The 21,123-nt window shown below is 38.6% G+C and overlaps 1 protein-coding gene across 1 annotated transcript; it reads right to left on the bottom strand.

The window, feature by feature from the left end:
- Window positions 1–51: 51 nt before the first annotated feature.
- Window positions 52–4,626, bottom strand: LOC136264727 (uncharacterized). Its single transcript, XM_066059503.1, has 14 exons — window positions 4,527–4,626; window positions 4,373–4,465; window positions 4,183–4,322; window positions 4,073–4,123; window positions 3,959–4,024; window positions 3,754–3,828; window positions 3,579–3,701; window positions 3,376–3,501; window positions 3,252–3,320; window positions 3,109–3,194; window positions 2,912–3,038; window positions 2,733–2,841; window positions 2,657–2,672; window positions 52–880 (listed from the first exon to the last, which is right to left on the bottom strand). Exons 1-14 carry the CDS (start codon window positions 4,624–4,626, stop codon window positions 52–54), a joined length of 2,010 nt encoding a protein of 669 aa, XP_065915575.1.
- Window positions 4,627–21,123: the final 16,497 nt, after the last annotated feature.

Genomic DNA, 21,123 nt, shown 5'->3' with positions numbered 1-21,123 from the left:
AACATCATGTGTGATTATCAAGTAATGTAATTATTAAGTCATGTTTACTATTTATTTTAACTTATTTAAAATATCTAAAATGCTCCTTTTCTGTTCAGCATACTGTGCTTCTGACAGTATTCCATCATCCAGCAATGATTGCAGGTACCGTAACTGCTCAAAGTTCTTCATTCGTAGATCAATACATTTACCAGGTGACATCCCTGTTGACACAGGTGCTGCACTTGTTCCAGTCGTCTTGCCTTTGTCTTGCAGTGCTTCCACAATAGCAACAGCAGCACCACTAATGCTATCCATCACTGTCTCCTTACGTGCCCTCTTACTCTTAGAAAAAGCTGGTATGTCTGGAGGCTCATCATAATCATCATGGATACCAGCTGCAATCATTCTGGACCATAACCGAAGCCTTGGTGTGTCATACTTGCCAGAATGCTTCTCATGTAAGTCCTTAAAGATGGATTCGTTTTCATCCTCCTTTGCCTTACGGTGAGAAGACTGTTCTGCAGCATCTCCTCTCTTCCTCTTATTACCCCCTCCATCAGCCAAATCATAATTTCCCTCGCACCAGAGGTTAATTGCCCCTCCTTTGGGATACTTTCTGTACATAGCAGTCAGATCCTCTGTTGTGTACAACCATACCTTCGCCTGTTGTGAGCCATCCAAGTATCCAAGAGAAAAGTCTGGCAAACTTGACACTTGGTCACCAAATTGCTCCTTGAACTTTCCTCTTGCCTCTTGAATGCTTCGAAATTTCGAAGTGAAATTGTTCAGTTGTCTAACAATGGAGTCACTCTTTTTATTAGAGTTAATCAGCTTCACTCTGTAGTAATACTCCACGCCTATTGGTGCTGCATCACGGTCGTTCGTATCCCAGGACGATCTATTTTGAGAACTTGGGACATTCAGTGGTGCTAACCTACTTAGCTATAAGGCTGGGGCCACCAGTGCTAGCTACAGTCAACGGTGATGAAACAGTTGTATTCACCACTGAGCTCGCTGCTGAATTCACTGCTAGTGGTGGTAACACAACGCCGTTATGCTGCGATAGCTGCCGAAGCATTTGCTGCAAGAGCTCTGTGTATTGGCTCATTCTAGCACCAACATTCACACTTGACTTGGTTCAGTCCGCCAAAACTAAGGTTTCAAATAAACCGCGCTCTATGGACACGTCATAAAAATTAACATGCACGTGACTTCCGCTTTAAATTGTTGTCGCGCAAGATCTAATAAAACCGCTGTACCGGGGTTTTCAAGTCCGTTGTCCTATTATAATTGCGCATGCGCTAAAAACCTACTAACCGAAGGGCCATTCACTGGTGATAAAGGAGTCACAACAACAACACAGTGAGTAATAGTTTTATCACATTTACAATCATCCATCATAATACTTAATAGGGCACACACAGTTACCTGATCTCACTTGAATCTGCCATTTCTTTCGCACTGCTAAGCGCATGCGCCAAAATACATAGGACAACAGACTTGAAAATCCCGGTATCGATTTGAAATTATAAGCGCCGCGCTACAAGGGTCTGGAACAGTTCACGTATTTAAAAAAATCTACAATCCCCAGTGGTTGGGGAGTGTAAATTGGCTCACGCGATCCCTCAATCGCCAAAGTAGTCTGATTACTGCGAAGAACGAATAAAGACAAACAAGCTCAGTTCATCTCGAGGTAAAAGGAAAGTAGGCGAAAGGTTTAAGCGGATTTGCCGGTCAGAACAGACTAAAGATTCAAGGGAACACACGTTGCATTTTGTACTTTTGTATTTTAGGTGTTACCCAGTCCATCAATTGTCATCAATAGCGTGTCAAAAAATTTCATGTTCACGAACTATTCCAGACCCTTGTAGCGCGGCGCTTATAATTTCCGATCGATAAGCGGCTGCGCGGAAAGGGTCTGGCCACGCGAGACTAGTCATATCCAATCCTCGTTATGGTCCGCCCCCAAACAGACCCGCTGTCACAGTGATATATGTTTCCCCGGGTAACGTGTTTCCCGCACACATATCCCTAGGGATCCGTGTTTCCCCGCACACATATCACTAACTCGCTAGCGACCTACAAGTCGCAGTGATATGTGTTTCCCCGGGTAATATGTTTCCCCTTTAACTTGAGTCATGTGCAACGTACGTAGTGTTAGCATAGGCGCGCATGCACTTTTAATAATCATAGCTAGCCATTGCACTTACCTATATACTACTAATACTATAATTATGCATGTTGATTGAGGAAATCAAGCCATTCATTGGCATGCAACTAGAACTGCTAAACTGTGCCGTGATTTGGCTTTGTAGCTATAATATCAGTTTAATAAAACAGTAGCTACAAGTACATGTATACAATAAAAATACTATCTCTAGCTATATAGAGTAAATCATGCGATTGCAGCTATGTATAACTGATCAATGTACGAAGTGCTCAATATTATGCTTAGTCTGGTAGCATTCTAAACAGAGAAATGTGCTCTTCTTTGCTTCAGCAATGGTGGTGTTTGCACAATGCGTGTGTGTCCAACATTTGCAGTGGTCACATTTTATCTGTAGAAAAGAGTTGCAAAAGATCAAGCTGCATAATATATATTTACTTTTTACATACCCAGTCACAATAGTCAGGGTGGCTTAAGCTAATGTCTGAAGCGCCACACATCACACACCTTTCCTTCATATCCACTATAAGATTAAATTGTTATTCATCAGCATGCATGCAAGACTAATGCTGCAATTGCATACCAAAATGGGACAAAATTGTGATTGCAATGTCAATCCTTGCCTGCATAATGTCCATACTGCTGAGGTTATCTTCATCAATTGTTCCAGACAATAAAAGTTGTTCAGCAATCTACATAAAGAAAGTAATTGTTAATATATTAGTGTATATAGCTATACCATTAAGCTTTATACGTCTGTACCTTCAATGAAAAGACTCCACAGTTGAAAGGATCAAACTGTATCTTCTTGCTCACTTCATGTACTTTAAACTTGTCTATACTAACATAATCAGAAATCATGAAATCGCCCCTTGTCTTGAAATATTTTCTGTGTGTATATATGCACATGTGCATAAAACCGTATGCCAAATCATTTGCATGCATAAACAATAACCAACTTTAATGCAGCAAAGGTACCACGCAAAGCACGGGATGGTCCAAATGGATCAAGGTAGTAAAAGTGCTTTGATTCCAGGTCAATAGCCTAACAGTGTGCACATCAATACCTAATGTGATTTTATTGCTTAATTAATTAGCTAACAATAAATATCCAATGATTACTATCTTGATTGTAACACCCAACCAGATATTTCTTCTGATGTAAACTTTCCTGTATAAGGTGACATACCACGCATCTTCAACATTGCACACAGGAGTATACTTACCCTGGATAATAGATAAGATCTGTGGCATACAGCTGAGCGGTTTGTTATTGTTGTCAGTGTCTGACTGGGGATGACAAAACAATTGCCATGTATATCTGCTAACAGCCTCAGATATCCATTAATAATCTAAAGAAGTGTTATATGTATAACACAAACAAGACATTTACGTAACAGCATGTGATTCTGTAAATAGCTTTACATACCTCATCATTTAAGTAACAATTCTGTTTCAGGGTGTGAAAGCTCCCATGATGGATGGAGAAACGGTTTATTCTTGCTTTTATCACATGACATGGCTGCCCTTTCCAAATGTGTTCAAGTTGCTTCTAAAAGATACACAACACAATATCTGTTTTGTGTTATATCATTATGTAATACATGTGGTTCTGAGCTTTCTTTATTTGTGATCAGTGTAAGATTACTTGATGGGCGAGTTGTCTTCTGGTCTGTTTTCTAATATATAGAGAGAGACAGTAGATTATACAGTTCTGTAAAACATAATTATAGTGACACAAAAATACAGTGATTGTATGTATACACAAAAAGTACCAGTAAGGCTAACATATCCTTCATATGTACTAACCTGTATAGCTGCCTTTACTTTGGAAGTGGTTTTGGACTTTTCAACTTTCACTACATCTGGCTTTACCTATATATTCACATTAATGCTAGCTATCACAGATATAGTTGCACTAACTTTGCCATTAACATCACTTTTAGATTTTTTCTTGGAATTTCCATCAGGTTGCTATGTATATGCATTATACACATTGTGAAAATAAATCTTTTTTAGTATACACGCCTTACTAAATGTGGTAGTATTAATTTGTGCTTCCGGACCTTCCTCACATTTTGATCATCACTTGAATTTACAGAAAACTTTAATAATTGCTTGCATTTTGCTATTCCTTGTGGCGAAGCTAGAACTTCATCAACCATGGTTTTCTCTAAAATTCAAAAGAGTAAATACCACTAGACTATGGATCACACTGCTTACTAGTAGTCATAGCAATTGGAGACATTTGGCCTTGATCTTGGTGAAAAGTTGGAAAGTAACCTCCAGCAGAAATTGGTGTACTGGATGCATCAACTTAGTGGTGTACTGGATGCATCATAATACAGTTTTCCCTGTTGCATTTTGTAGGTTTTACAGCTTCTTCGTAAAACAAATTTCTGTGTCTTTGTATAACCAGCTGGATAACTTTGATTATCCAAATAGCCAACGATGGCAGCATACTGTTCGTCCTCCATTTCCCAGTGACAGCAACTGGATCTCACACAAAATTATCAGTCTCACTTGAAGATCTCTCAATATATCATATACTGTAGCTATTAACAGTTTTCTCTCTGCAACACTTCTCAGCTAGCTAACAGTTTCTCTCAACAACACTTCTCAGCGTGCTTAGCTAGCTTCTCTCAGCAGAACACTTATCAGCCTATTTAAATACACACGCTTGACACTTCTAAAATCTCTCACAACACTTTTCTCTCAGCAAAACTATAGCTAATGAAATAATTATGCCACATAGAAATCTCTCAGCGCATGCACGCTTCACACTTCAGAGCCTAACATCTCTCACATGAATGCGCATCAGTCAGGCATGCACAAACTTTATTTAGCTCACTTTGAGAGATTTACATTGCAGCAGCAAGCTCATTATAGTGAGCGAGTTAGTTATATAGCTAGTCTATGTAGCTCAAGAGAAACTAATACAATAAACGTTATTTTATTTTTCTTCACTGGCTCCGGCATACATGCAGTACACAGTGTCTCTTCTAAATTGACTGTCACAGTATAGCTAACTAGTATAATGCTTATATATAGTAGCTATATAGCTAGTTAGCCAACTATACAGCTATATACATGTAATATGCATGGGTGTCTATTAGCTAGACAGCTATATTATATATCTACTGAATGGTTGGATCGCGTACTCAGTGTTTGCAACTAGCCATAGGACCTTGGAGTTACTGCACGATGGCTATATCTTAGTGGGAAACACGGATCCCTGGTGATATATGTGCGGGTAAACACGAATCCCTAGGGATATGTGTGTGCGGTGAAATGTTAAAAAAATCGCTACGGGAAACATATCACTGACAGCTTTTGGTGGGAAACACGGATCCCTAGTGATATGTGTGCGGGGAAACACGGATCCCTAGGGATATGTGTGCGGGAAACACGTTACCCGGGGAAACATATATCACTGTGACACCGCCTTTTTTCGTTGCTAGACACACTTTGTTCTTTTCCGGCGTACCATTAGTACAGTAGTGCTGTCTGTATCGATGTATAACCTACTTCAGTCGGGCGTAGCATTACTAAGGAACTCAATCCCCCCTCATATAGTCAACTCCCCCACACATGATCAGTTTTGTACCCTCTTAGATAATTATCACAATCACACCTGTGCGTTATAATCAGGTGGGGACTATTCTACGGAACGGAACGGAACGGAACGGAACGCTTTCTCAAATTGAAGCTTGCAACTTACCATTGCTGAAACTTCCCTTATAAGTTAGCAGTGGCATCTCCAGTGGGTGGTTAAACATAAGATAAAAAGAATTAACGGATCGATTGTGGGTTTTTGTTGGTTGTCATTAGTAACGAAGTATTATTGTGGGATGAGCTGTATCAGTGATGTTCATACATACGGAAGGGAACTTTATGTGAGCTGTTTTTCTTATTTAGACTTTAGAAAACAGTCTGGGCCGGTCTTTCAAGTCATAAGTCAGTGTATAAATAAAGCAAGCAGGAAGATACTGGTAACAGGAAAGAGCCAGCTGAATTAAAACTTGAAGAATTTTGTGCAGTGTGTGAGGAGCAAATATTTTGGCAGACCGCAAGGAGGGTATATTCTGCAAACATCACTGAAGTGTATGCATGGAGTTATTTATATATTAACAGCTGGTGCAGTGGACTAATGCCGTATTCAATAGTGAGCTGATTTTATCTTTTGCACAATTCAAGGATGTGTCTGACTGCTAGCCTTGAATCAGGCTAAATGCCAAAGCTCCAAGATCAGCCAAATCTCTATTATAAGCCGCATGTGAAACCATGCCCGTAGCCACCAGGCAAACGTGATTTGGACCAGGATGTGTGTGTAATTTCAATGTATCTAGTCAGACCTGAAATGGAACACTCACATTAATTACATACCACCTAAGAATCCTAGGATTTCTTAAGTGTAACATTTCACATGCTTCACTTCAAACAAAACAGGTTAAATTTGTTCGTCTATTTTCAAGTGATTCCCAGTCCAGCTGGTCCATGAAATTACAATGGGATCACATGTATTTGTTACAGTGCGGGCTGTCCTGTGTTGGATCTACTCTAGAGTTGAGATTTCAAGGTAGACTCACTGCCAATGTACTGACACTAGTACTGTTGTAGCATGTTTAAGTGGAGGACAAATGAAATAGTAATACTAGATTATTTATGTATACAAATTTTTCATAATGAAATTGATATCCCATTTTGATTTGTACTTCCACTTTGCACAAGCTACCACACTTAACTCCAACCACTGTCATTAATTAACCAAGATCTCACTAGTCTGTAATTCACCTTACTGTAGTGATTTTATTGATTCATCTGTATGTTTTCTTCATTTTCCTTTGAAGGTACTAAGAGTTCATAATAAGGTGGAGAGTGTCTAACTTGAATGCATTCACCAAACGCCCTGCTTAAAGTAACACCTCGGCCTTATTTCAGAACAAAGGCTTTACCTTCTTCAGCAACACTAATCAACAGTTTTCTATCCCCCAGTAAAGGTGTTGATTTGATGAAAGGTGAACTTTACGCAGGGTGTTTGTACAGGCCATACTGAGAGTTAGACACTCTCCCCCATACAAATCAGTATTACGAACTCTTGGTTGTACAGTATAGGTAAACAAAGATAAGTTTCTCTCCCATCTTATTCTAGGATTTCTATTGACAAGGAAAATTCAATTATTTGTATACAGGCTCAAAATTGAAGGAAGTGAATTAATATTATACAGTCAGTTTGCTTTTGGATATTTAATGTCTCCAACCACAACAAAAATTTGATGAATCCATGCATCTCATCACTGGTCGTCTGAACATTCTGAAAGTGATACCTCACTCAATCAACCATATATTCTGTTTATTAGACTGAATAAAGTCATGATTACCTAAACAATCACTTAATTAATGTTTTATAATTATCCTATATATTCCATTTTCCTGGAGGTTCCACTGATAAAGTGCAATTTCAGCAATGATAGCAGCTAGCCAAGCTGCAAGTTGATTCAGAAAGCATTCCATTCTGTAAAATAGACCCCATCCAGAATTCAACTCAGTACTCAGGCTGAGATATCTGACAATAGTCCACTACTCTGTTAATGAATCATTGATGTTCACACAATACAGCCTCCTTGAGGTATCTGAATGTTTGCTCCTCACACACTGCACAAAATTCCTTTAGATTCTCATTAGACTGAGTTGATTCAGCTTGTCACCATACTTGTTTCCTTTGTAGTGTAGCTATACACATACTGATTTATGCCGATTAGAACCCACAATCGATCCTTAAATTCGTTTTATCTTTCTTGGGGTACGTTTGATTACCTGCTGGAAGTGCCACTGATAACTTGTACAGCAATGGTAAGCTGCAAGCTTCAATCTGAGAAAGCATTCCTTTCCGCAGTTTAGTCCATCATTCCGTTCCGTTCCGTTCCGTTCCGTAGAATAGACCCCACCTTATAATCACATTGATTTCTGCACTGCACACACAAATAATAATAATAAATAAGGTTAGTAATTCGTAACGGAAATTAACTTAGGTACAGTTTCATACAGCACGAACGGAACTTCTCGGCTAGTGGTGTATTCTCACTTGTGGAGTTTTAAAGACGAAGTGATAACGTTTTATCGAAAACACTTTATTTACCAGTAGTGACCACACATGGAATGTAATGCCATATTTTTTATGGTTGAAACAACTTCATACACTAAACTAAATAGCTGTTTCGCTGTGCTGGGTTGTGGAGTTTTTCACGATTCTAAGTGAAGTAACGGTGTTTTACTGTGCAGTATAAGAGAACTTAATGTTACGGGAATGTAACGCTAATATGCATCAGTTTAAATTTTACTTTGGCATTACAGGTATTAATGGGATATAGGAAGGCGCATAATGGAAGGAGCCACAAGAACAGAGAAAGAAAACTACCAAGGCATAGACCACCAGGACGCCCAAGCAAGAAGAGAGAAAATGTGTGTATTGGTGAATGTGCATCAGTAAACAAGGGCGGTTTCTGAGGTCTCCAGAAACTAGTCAAGCAATTTAAGTCAGGGATATACCCTAATAGAGCAATCACTCTAATAGAACAGTCCCAAATATCAGTATACCACAGCAATACAACATACAGATGTATTGTTGGTATTTTGGAAAACTGTTGCAATTGCTCTCAAGTTCAGCTACAGAGACACACATGCAATACTTAAAACATATAGTAGAAATTGAAACTTCAGGTTTCCAGAATTTGGAATCTATTACAAAGCTGGACACATTTTTAAATTTTTATATCTTAGTCATAGTAAACATACATGCTTGCATGAGGTTGATGTAATACACTTGAGCACAAGTATACAGATTTGTATCGGTATAGCTATCAATTTGTTTATAGAAACCAATCTCATTGCGCCCCTTGACCATAGATGAAGGACCATTATCTTCAGTCCCATTGCCAGCACCTGTACCTACAACACTGCTACAAACATCATCTCCGCAATCTCCTTCCCTTTCACTGATGCCCATACCACTACAATCTTCACAAATATCTGTGTCTACAACCCCACCTGACCATCATCACCACAATCTCCAACACCATCACCAACATCTGTGTCTGCAACTTCACCATTATCACCCCGACCTCTAACCCCATTGCCAATATCAGTGCCAACAACTCCACTGCAACCAATGTGTACCCAAGTCCAATCAGCAGCATCTGTCAACTACTCTGCCAGTCATGCCTTTAACTTTTATCTCAACATAGATGAACACAAAATTGCCATCACAGGCTTGGAATGTGCAAGTCAGAAGAGAATTTACAGCTGTTTATTTATAAAACACACCAGAATCCATCATCAAGCAGCCATCCTTTAACCATTTCACATTCTGTGACCATAGCACCACATTTTTCTTGCAAAGTAGCTGTGCATGTGCATGAAATTCATAGTGATGTTCTTTGCATTCCACCAAAGATAACCGAAACCAGTTTACAAATACTCCTTGAAAATATAGTTCAGTATTAAATTTATTTCTTTTCTTTCTTTAACTCCTTTCTTAAGCTCTTTCTCTTCTTTGTTTCCATACTTAAATGTGTTTGTAGTCTTCTATCCATTTCTTAGCATAACTGAATCCTCGAATGCCTAGCCAATATGTTACAATGACTGTGAGCAATTCTTTGTTGTTATCCTCATTCCGGATACAGTTAATATTGTCCCATATGCATTGAACTTTGGTGTTCTGACAAACAGAGCCAATCATGACCTCCTTCTTTCTAGTTGCTTCAGTAGGTGACATTGTTGCACTGGCCTTGATGTGCTCTGATAGTTGATGTTGTAAGACAATTTCGATTTCATGAAAGAGCAGATAAGCATTGTCACTCAGTGGCGTAGCCAGCCCTTTATGCTTACCAGGGCTAACCTGTCAAACCTGAATCTATTAGTAACTTGTGGTAGCTCTTTACAGTGTGCGAAGCACACTCAGCGAAATGCGAAGCATGAGCTATCTAGGGGGGTCTGGGGGCATGCCCCCCCAGGAAATTTTGAGATTTTAGGTGCTCTCAGATGCAATTTGCATTAAAAATCACTCACTTGGGATGGAATTTTGGAGTGCAGAGTATGTAGATAATTTAGCTAGTATAATTGAGATATTTGTAGTGGCATCAATACTATTCAATAGCGTTTACAAAGTATGTGATCTATGTAACAGCTACAAAAATGTCTAAAATGCATTAATTAATTTGTGACCTATCATGCTAGTCACTATTATAGTATTATTAGTTTATAGTAAATATACAATAGTTTACAATACAGTAAATGAATTCATGCTTAAAGCAGCTATAGTGTAGTGTACACTGCATGTATACAGGGGTCGGGTGAATGACTAAGATTACTCGATGTAGACTATCATAGTAACTATAGCTGAAATAAATCAAAACAAGAAGTGAGTTAAAGTGCACTGACATATACATGTGTGTAGCTAATTTTAGAACTGCCTTCATGAACTTGTGCTAATTTTATAAAAATACAACCAACTATAGCTGAATGTATTATACATGCAGTAGTTATTTTAATACAATCCTTGTGTTTTTGTCTTTAGAAGCAAAGCAATCAACAACATCATCAAGAGAGAGTTCACTTGCAAACTTCTTCTCAATGGCAAGAATACTAAAGTTCTTCAACCTTTCCTCACCCATAGATGCCCTCAAGTATGTTTTAATTCTCTTAAGAGCAGAGAAGGACCTTTCGCAGTGAGCAGTGCTGACCACCATGGTCATGGATATTTGAACAGCCTTAATCAAAGTTGGAAATGCACTCTTCAATGGAAGCAATTCCAGAAAAACATCACGAACATTTTCTAGTTCATAATTAGTTAAGGTTTTTTTTTGCTAAAGTAGCCTCCATAGACAAGCTGTCATAGTCTAAGTTATACCCAATAGCAAGAGGCTTCAGGGTGGATGCATCCAAAAATGTATTTGATTGTGGGTTGCTTGAGGAGATTGCCTTCATGAGTTTGATGTTTTTGTGACTAAAGTGATCCCTGAGTTCCAGTAAGAGAGAATCTAAAACAGAAAAATACAGAACAACCTTGTAATTTTGACTAGTTGACAGTGTATCTCTAGCTCCTATTGATTGGTACACAATTCCATCATCAAAACGACGAGGTGTTTTTCTCTGTCTGTGTGGCTGCGCTGGATCATTGATATCAATGCTGTTAGCTTCGGCTACTGATTTTGCATAAGTAAACAACTTTTCCCATTCAGTATCTGTGCGGAAATGCTGCAAGGTAGATTCAGTAGCTGCAACTAAATTTGCAGCTTTACTCAAATCAATCTGTGTGCTTTGCATACTATCAGACAGGCTTTTTGTACAAATTAAAACTCGATCAAAAATAATCAAAGATATCAAAAATTTAAAATCTTTAATCTGTAAAAGCAAACCATTGGCTTCAACAGCTTTTGTTCGGTCAGACCCCTCTGTAATTTCTTCGAGTGTTGAAATCAATGAGTCAAACGTGCAACAAATAGCATTTACAGCACCATGTCTACATGCCCAGCTTGTATCACTTAGTCTTTGCAACTCACTTGTAGGCTTATCTGGATGCAATCTTTTCTGTTTGCTACAAAGGTTGTATGTGCTTTTGATGCAGACATAAAAACGTACAAAGACTCAAGGAGGCAAAAAAAATCATGAGTTAGCTGAACTTTTTTTGAACAGTCCACAAGCACAAGATTAAGTACGTGTGCATAACAGTGAATGTATATGGCACTAGGATATCTGTCCTTAATTTGCTTCTGCACACCAGTGCAGTGCCCACTCATTACAGATGCACCATCATATCCTTGTGACACCATCATAGATGGATCTATCTTATGCTCTTCCAAAGCCTGTATAATATATGTAGATAAGCTCTCAGCATTAATACTTGCAGCCTGAACAAATGTAAGGAATCTTTCATTGATAATTCCCTCTCTATCTACATATCTCACAACTATAGATAGCTGTTCTTGTTTACTGACATCTTTTGTCTCATCAGCCATCAATGAGAAAAAGCCAGACAGACGCACTTCAGCAGAGATTCTATCTCTGATCATTTTGTCCATTATCTTCAATATTGAATTCTGAATGTCTGGGGATAAGCAAGTGGCATTTTTGGTCCTTTATCAATGCGCTCTTGGACGATTGGATTGTGTTTGGCAATTATAGAAAATATTTCAAGAAAATTACCTTTGTTAAGTGAGCTTTCAGATTCATCATGCCCCCGAAGGGCAATCTCAAGGCGGCCAGTCAGGAGCAGTGTTTCTGCAACACTTTTTAAGTAATGCCTATTGTTATAAATTTGTCTATTTCTAGTTGAATCAAAGTGATTGCAGATTAATTTCCAAAGCTTTTTATTTTTATTATAATCATTCCATGACTGCATGGCTAAAGTGTGGGTCAGACATTGTGCATGACCTTCTAAAATTCCAGCCTTACTCTTACCATGTGCATGTTTCCAATCACTGAAGCCATCTTTTGTGAATACATCTTCATTTTTTCCTCCTTTGGCATTAAAGTGACGACAAGCAAAGCAGAAGGCAGCATCTCTTTCCACTGAATATTCCAACCAGCTGTGAGTGGTAAACCACTTTGGATTGAATGATCGATTTTGCTTTCCCATCTTTTTTGTAGGGTAGCGAAACATTGATGGACTTGGTTGCACAGGACTGTGATCTGGACTTGAACTTATGTCAGATGGTGGACCAGAGATTGGTAGCTTTTGTGACACAGTGATTGGATAAACTGCAAAATAGATAATTCATCAGTTATTTTGATACTGACATGATAATAAAAATTATATTACCCATTCAGCAGTTAGCTTATTCATAAGTTCATAACTAACCAGGTGCCTCAGACTCAGTATCTGAATTGTTCTCATGGGTCTCATTGGGAAAATCAAGCTCGAATTCTTCAGTCACCAGATCAGCGTCCACTTCAGTAGCTTGGCTTCCTGCTGTCTCAATTGCCCGCTCATTGTATAGTGCCAAAGTACACGAGTCAGACCTCGAGTCAGACTCACGTTGTACAGTGCGACTCTCACGTGGACTGTCAGTTGTTGCATTGCAGCCGGCTAAACCCATTTTACAGAACATCTTAGCGTAGAGTAGAGTGTGGTGGATGGGAGTGCCAACTTGGGCCGGTTCTTCTTTCTTTAAAAAAAAAATAATCACTGAGTTGTTCTGGAGGAATTTAATTTGAATGTATATATATATATATATATATTTGTTAATGTACAAACTCAATCATGAGTATATTCGTACATATGTAGTTAGCTACTTATTTACAAATTTATATAATTGTTAAATAAATCAAGAGATGGAGCTTGGATAATATGATCATCTAGTTGGTTCCATAATTTTATTGTAAAAGGAAAGAAGGAGTTCATATAAGCATCTACCCTTGTTGGCAACTGCAGAAATCTTTGATGGTGACCTCTAGTTGTGGTGTTGCTTGGTCTAAACTGTTGGTGCACATTAATATCTACCATGTCATTAATTATTTTATACATTAGTGAGGCTCTCAAACTATTTCTTCGCTTCTCCAATGTGTGCCATTGTAAACTGTATGTAATGACGTAACGAAAATGGTCTTAACGGAAGTGCCTCACTCAAAATTGTGGCAGTGATATTGAACTTCCTTCGCCTTTACACAGGCGAAAGTGGATTGGTCTACTTTTATAGAATAGATATTATTATTATTATTATTATTAATGGACAAAAATTGCTTGGCAGTACAAGACTGTCAAGCTAGGCCGCAGGCCTTTGAGAGTGCCCATATCTTGTTGTTCTCCATAAATCATCAAGATTCTTCTTAAACAATGCCACAGTTGGTGCAGAAATAACATCTGCTGGAAGAGAATTCCACAAATTAACTACTCTGTTGGTGAAAAAATTATGCCTCACTAGCAGCCGAGATCGAAATTTAAAGAGTTTACGGTGGTGACCTCTGGTGGTATCCGTATTACTCAAAGTGAAAAATGAGGTAGGGTTGATGTCATAGTAACCATTCAATATCTTGTAGGTCTCAATTAGATCTCCCCTTTGACGTCTACAATACAGTGAATATAAACCAAGTCTCTCTAGACGAGTTTCGTATGATAAATCAAATAAACTAGGTAATAACTTGGTGGCACGTCTCTGACATGTCTCCCTACCTAGGAAATCAGAGCGTAACCCGGGTTTTTCGCGTATCAAACAAGGCGAAAAGCCCTTCCCGAAATAACACTTTCTTCTCTTTGTTCTTTATTAACTAACTCCTTTTGTTTCTTTCAGCACTGTTAGGGCATTTGATTCATTCTTCTGACGTAACATAAACAAAAATGCTTGATTAAACGTGGAGCGTTCTGATTGGTTGCACCAGTTTTTGGTAATCCGGTACAACTCGGTGATACTAAGCAAACCAGACCCTTACTCCATGCGAAGGGGCGGGCGCCGCCAGACTAACTGCTAGTCGTGCCATTTATCAGATCGACACATTCATTACTAGCTTCGTTATTGGTGCTCTTCCTTCTTTTGTTCTGGCAGTCAAAAAGGGTTAGCTGGCCTACAGCTAAAGTTCGGCTTGACGATCCATGTTTTGACATCATCAACTCACGTGAATATAGTTGTAATATACGATTGTGGGTTTAATTTACGTCCCAGACTCCACCTCAACGGTTGGACCCAACCAAATGAGCTGCAATAGAGTATAAGTAACAACTGGGAGTGTAAGTACTGTCAATTATGTTGTAAATAAGACTCAGTTTTAACTTTATCCATAGAGGAGCTCACCTAATATCGGACCGGCTCCAATATCGGACGCTATTTCTCCTAAACTACAATGAATATTCAAACATTCTGCACATCTCCAGGTAGGCCAATGCTTCATCAACTTGTGTACCAAGTTTCAGATCTCTCGGGATTTTGGTCTCAGTACAGCAACCTTTTGAAGACCAGACCGAATTATACGTAAAATCGGAAAAAACGCTCAATTCAAGGACAGCCATTGTTTGCAGATCACACTTGTATTAAATCAAAAATTGCATACCTTCAGATTGTAGGGCTACTCATTTACTTTCTAAATATGTATGGTTTATTTCATTTAAAGTATTGTACTGATGAGTTATAGACCAAAGAAAAGAGGCTGTCACTGGAGCAATAATCGCCCTAGCTATTTTTGCTCAAAATCAGAAAAAATGGTTTGAAAATGCATACAAGGTGGATGATTGTTTTAGATCGTGTACTGAAAGTTGTTAAACACTAGTTACTGCAAATCCAACACTATAAAGACATAAAATACTGCAGATTTGACTGCAGAAATAGCAAAATCTTTAATATGGCTGTAAAACACTCTAACATAAAAGTCAAGCATTTCAGCTGAAAGCCTAAAACTCTAAAACAAAAAGTACGTAGAACCACATTTTAAGCATATCAGCATTATGTAGAATTGATTTACACCACCTTTTTGCAAAAAATTGGTGACTGTTATATTAGGGTATTTGACTGCTCTATTAGAGGGTTTTGGTATTCCTGTAATACTTTAAGTCTGGAGGACAGTGAATTTATTGGAAAAGTTGCTTGACAACTTGTAAATGATTAATTGTATGCAATTATCCACTTTAAAATATTTTCAAAGCATTGATTACAATTTTGAGTTAGGGCGATTATTGCTCCAGTGACAGCCTCTGTTCTTTGGTCTATAACTCATCAGTACAATACTTTAAATGAAATAAACCATACATATTTAGAAAGTAAATGAGTAGCCCTACAATCTGAAGGTATGCAATTTTTGATTTAATGCAAGTGTGATCTGCAAACAATAGCTGTCCTTGAATTGAGCGTTTTTTCCGATTTTACGTATAATTCGGACTTGTCTTCAAAAGACTGCTGTACCGAGACTAAGGACCCGAGAGATCTGAAACTTGGTACACAAGTTGATGAAACATTGGCCTACTTGGAGATGTGCAGAATGTTTAAATGTTCATTGTAGTTTAGGAGAAATGGCGTCCGATATTGGAGCCGGTCCGATATTAGGTGAGCTACTCTAATATACGGTATATAAAATCATATAGCTAGATATAGGCCACAGCTTAGTTAAGAAACTTTACTAGGGCTTTGTCCTCTGTTACCCGGGCTTTATGTTCACTTACCAGGGCTTAAGCCCGTGTCAGCCCGGGTGTAGCTACGCCTCTGTTGTCACTTACTTGATATAGTCTTCCACGGTCGATTAGACTTATCCACTTTGTAGTATAGGCAAGAAATGATGATGTTTCAGTTTGCTGGTCATACGCCTGTAATTTATCCAAACATTCTACAAATTCTGCTGCCTTCTCTCCTTGCATCTTGAGGTACTTTGATTGAAGCTTCATTCCAATATAACCACATGCATACCTGATTATGTTCTCTTCATCTTCATTAAGGGTCACTACTGTGACACGCTCTTGCACACAAGGCTGCTGGAACATTTTCATTATATGATCTTGAAAAATAGATTCATTAATTATTTCCATTGAGAGTGGCTCACTGGCAATATGTTCACAATTGGCTTTGCTTAAAAATTCACTCCATATTCTTGGCAATTTTCTGGCTCTTATAGCAGCATATTCTATCCACATTTTCTCCTTTATCTTCGGCACAGTTTCTGGCTTCGTAATAAGATGTAGTGGCTCCTTCAATGACGTTAACAAATCGTATGAAAACTTTTCCACTACGGGTGTTAAGCGGACGTCCGAACAAATGGCCATTAGCTTGCTGCGATGTCGCTTTACGATACGAATTCTAGGGTTGTCTATCAGCAATTCCAGTCTTTTACTCAAAGAAACAATAGCATCAACAATGACGGACCGGGCCATTCTTTTATCTTAGCTACTGACCTATGTAACCATGACGATACGCGCGCGCATGTTACGTAAGAGCTCGCGTGACCATAACGAGGATTGTCGAACGGTTGTTATGCGCGTTGCCAATCCTTTGTAAGTATAGTATCTATGCCTCCACTTATTTCTCTATATTCCTATACGCACCTGCGCTTGTAGCCTAGTATAATATTTTCTTAGTGCGTGCTACCAGCAGCTGGGAGAGAAAAATCATTATAGTTATACGGCGAAATGCCTGTTGGAGCTTTAAAACATCTTGGAGATTCTTACTTCTTGTGAGTTACGTATAATCCCGTAAACTTGATAATAGCTACGTATAGTTTTCGATTGTGGGTTTCGAACCTTCTGTATCGTTTTGATCCTTGACCCACTGTAAGAACTATTTTGTGGTCTTGACCGTTGACTTAGAGTTTGACCGCGGTCGCAGATCGACCTACAGCAAGAGCCAGTGCTATGATTCTGGACTGACAATTAACTTTACTTCATAAGTTTAATTAACTCCCGGCTGCCAGCACAGGTTGCTGGCAGACCATCAATGCAACTTTTTCTTCATCTATACCCACCTACACATGTATAATTGTAATTGTATGTTGCATTGTAAAGCATTAATAATAATAATAATAATAATAGCCTGAGTGACACCCCCTTGTTAATACATTCAGTATCATTAATCACATTTTTATATAAAGTAAACCTGTTAACAAACTATAAGCTAGTATACTTAATATTACTGTACTAACATTGCTTAAACTCGGGTAAGTGTACTAATAAGCTGTCCACCAACCTGGCAATTACTTCTATTTAAAGCCATACGTACAATACTCACATGAACTGCTAATTGAAATTCCACTAGAACAGATTAGCTACGCCCTCTAACTATGGTTTAGTTGTTGATGCCACGTGGAGTAGTAGAATGTGCCTAACATTATCAATCTTGATCTTGTTAAGTCAGTAGAAGAAAGCAGCCACCAAAGTGAAGAAGAGCCTCCTGTAGAGAAGCGTCCATGTCCAGAGTCTGGTATATGGAAGACATTTTCAGACATGTTGGAAGAAGCAGGAGTAAATGTAAGTAACTCATGTAATTTGCAAGTAGACACTTTTCTTGCTGAACAACTGATCGAGTCTAGGAGAGAGATCAGAGTTGCTACAGTTGGTGGGCTAGCAACCACTACAGATTTCCATCCTTGGCTAAGGTCGCATGCCAATACCTTTCAGCTCCACCTACATCAGTGGCTTCAGAAAGATTGTTCTCTGGGGCTGGAGATATTTATGATGAGAAGAGGAGCAGGCTAACCCCAGAGAATGCAGAGATGCTGTTGTTCATTACAAACAACTTTAACATCACTTATGTATCTAACGTTCATGAAACAATTATAAATCAAAATAATTATATGCATTATAATCAGTCACATATACTGTACTTCAATATCGGTATCGGCTACCATTATCTGCTGTATTTTATCAGTTATCGGTATATCGGCAAAATCTTGTATCGGTGAACCCCTAAGTACGATAGTACTGTATGGTAGGGACGACGAAGATGTGGGTGTGGTCTACGAAAATAAATCAAGCCAAAATCATCTTTGCAAACCCTTCACGACCACTTGACAGTATTGGTCAGGTATAACCAAGCCCAAACATGCCTTCAGAACAACCAGAAGCATTTTCGATTTGGTGCTACGAAATTTAAAAAAAAATTATTTTCGCAAATTTTCTACTGCCTCACTGCCTGCCTGATGATTTGATTGAGACCATTATTAATAAATAATGTGAAGACATACAAATCCACAAAAAATCTCGGTCTCATGCGACCACAAAATACTGGTTTGCAAATGAACTGACTGACTGACTAATGCCTTCAGACAAGCATGACTCGATAACAGTTAGGGCTATGGGCTTGATTTTTCACTGTTTGGTGTTGTTTCAGCCTGACAGGTGCCTTTTGGCATACTGCAGTACATGCAATGCATGCTTCATGAACATACCTATGTCCTCCTTTGTGTCCTATTTATCCTTGCTGATAGCACAAGGTGTCAACTCCCAGTAGCGTGATGACTTCCTGAGTTCTCTGTTATGACTGATCGATTGTAGAGGTTCTTCTCCTAGTGTTCTTCATTTGTATATAGCACTGTGTAAATATAAAACAAAGACCACTGCGCTGTTTCAGTAATTGATGGTTCAGAGGGTGTGTGCGTTCAGACAAAAAAGTAAATGAACAAGTACAAGGAAAATCAAGTTCAATTAGGGATCACAGAAATAAAAAGTATAGTGAAACAAGGGAGGTCGACTACACCTGATACTAATGGACCCTTAACCCTTAATTCAGTCATAGGTATAGGTGACCTTCCTTGCTTCACCACTTATTTTTATGTTCCATAATCAAACTTAATTTTTCTTTATACCAGTATGTTATATCTAATCAAAAACAGCCAAGCTATAAAAAAAGAGTGCGCCCTCAGAAAGGCTATGATGAAAAAAATGTGAACAAGCAACATGAAATTCACCTGAATTGTCGTTATTAAAATTTTTACCATTAACCTACCATCACAGCCATTTCTTGGCCGCCACCTTGGATTTCACATCTTTTTTCACCATAGCCTTTCTGAGGGCCGCACTCTTCTTTTACAGCTTGGCTGTTTTGGATTAGATTTCACTTCTTTTTTTGTATTTGTATACCCCAATGCTGGCCTATGGCCAGCTTTGGGGCTTTTTTAACCTATCTTTTTTTCTTTACCACAGGAAGAAGAGAAAGATGAAGAAGTTTTTAAATACTTGAACTAATTCTGATTTTATCAGTAAATGTACAAATTATATATATATATAATAATAATACATTTATTACATGTTAATTATTCCCTACAGATAACTTGTTTGCAACTCTCTACGGGGTGATTTGTTTGTAACTGAACTCCCTACAAGGAAACTTCTTCTAGCTGATCTTTCTACAGGGCGATTTGTTTGTATGTAGCTGAGTTCTCTACAGGGTGATTTGTTTGCAGCTGAACTCTCTACGTGGTAGTTTCTTTGTAGCTGAACTCTCTACAATGTGAGCTGAACTCTCTACAGGGTGACTTGTTTCTAGCTGATCTCTCTACAAGGTGACTTGTTTCTAGCTGAGCTCTCTACAGGTGATTTGTTTGCAGCTGAACTCTCTATATGGTGGTTTCTTTATAGCTGAACTCTCTACAAGGTGACTTCTTCTAGCTGATCTCTCTACATGGTGACTTGTTTGTAGCTGAACTCTCTACAGGTGATTTGTTTGTAGCTGAACTCTCTACAAGGTGATCCTTCTAGCTGATCTCTTTACAGGATGATTTGTTTTTAACTGAACTCTCTACAGGGTGATCTGAATTTTCTACTGGTTGATTTGTTTGCAGCTGAACTCTCTACATGGTGGTTTCTTTGTAGCTGAACTCTCTACAAGGTGACTTCTTCTAGCTGATCTCTCTACATGGTGACTTGTTTGTAGCTGAACTCTCTACAGGTGATTTGTTTGTAGCTGAACTCTCTACAAGGTGATCCTTCTAGCTGATCTCTTTACAGGATGATTTGTTTTTAACTGAACTCTCTACAGGGTGATCTGAATTTTCTACTGGTTGATTTGTTTGCAGCTGAACTCTCTACATGGTGGTTTCTTTGTAGCTGAACTCTGTACAAGGTAACTTCTTCTAGCTGATCTTTTTACAGGGCATAATAGAGCTGAGTTCTCTACAGGGTGATTTGTTTGCAGCTGAACTCTCTATATGGTAGTTTCTTTGTGGCTAAACTCTCTACAATGTGACTTCTTCTATAGCTGAACTCTCTACAGGGTGACTTGTTTCTAGCTGATCTCTCTACAGGATGACTTGTTTCTAGCTGAACTCTCTACAGGTGATTTGTTTGCAGCTGAACTCTCTACATGGTGGTTTCTTTGTAGCTGAGCTCTCTACAAGGTAACTTCTTCTAGCTGATCTTTCTACAGGGTGATTTGTTTGTAGCTGAATTCTCTACAGGGTGATTTATTTGCAGCTGAACTCTCTACATTGTAACTTCTTTTAGCTGAACTCTCTACAAGATGACTTGTTTCTAGCTGATCTCTGTACAGGGTGACTTGTTCCTAGCTGAA

Source organism: Dysidea avara, chromosome 8 (genome assembly GCF_963678975.1).
Source record: "Dysidea avara chromosome 8, odDysAvar1.4, whole genome shotgun sequence".
Lineage (NCBI taxonomy): Eukaryota > Metazoa > Porifera > Demospongiae > Dictyoceratida > Dysideidae > Dysidea > Dysidea avara.
The sequence above is the reverse complement of the archived record's forward strand: the minus strand, read 5'-3'. Positions and strand labels throughout refer to the sequence as shown.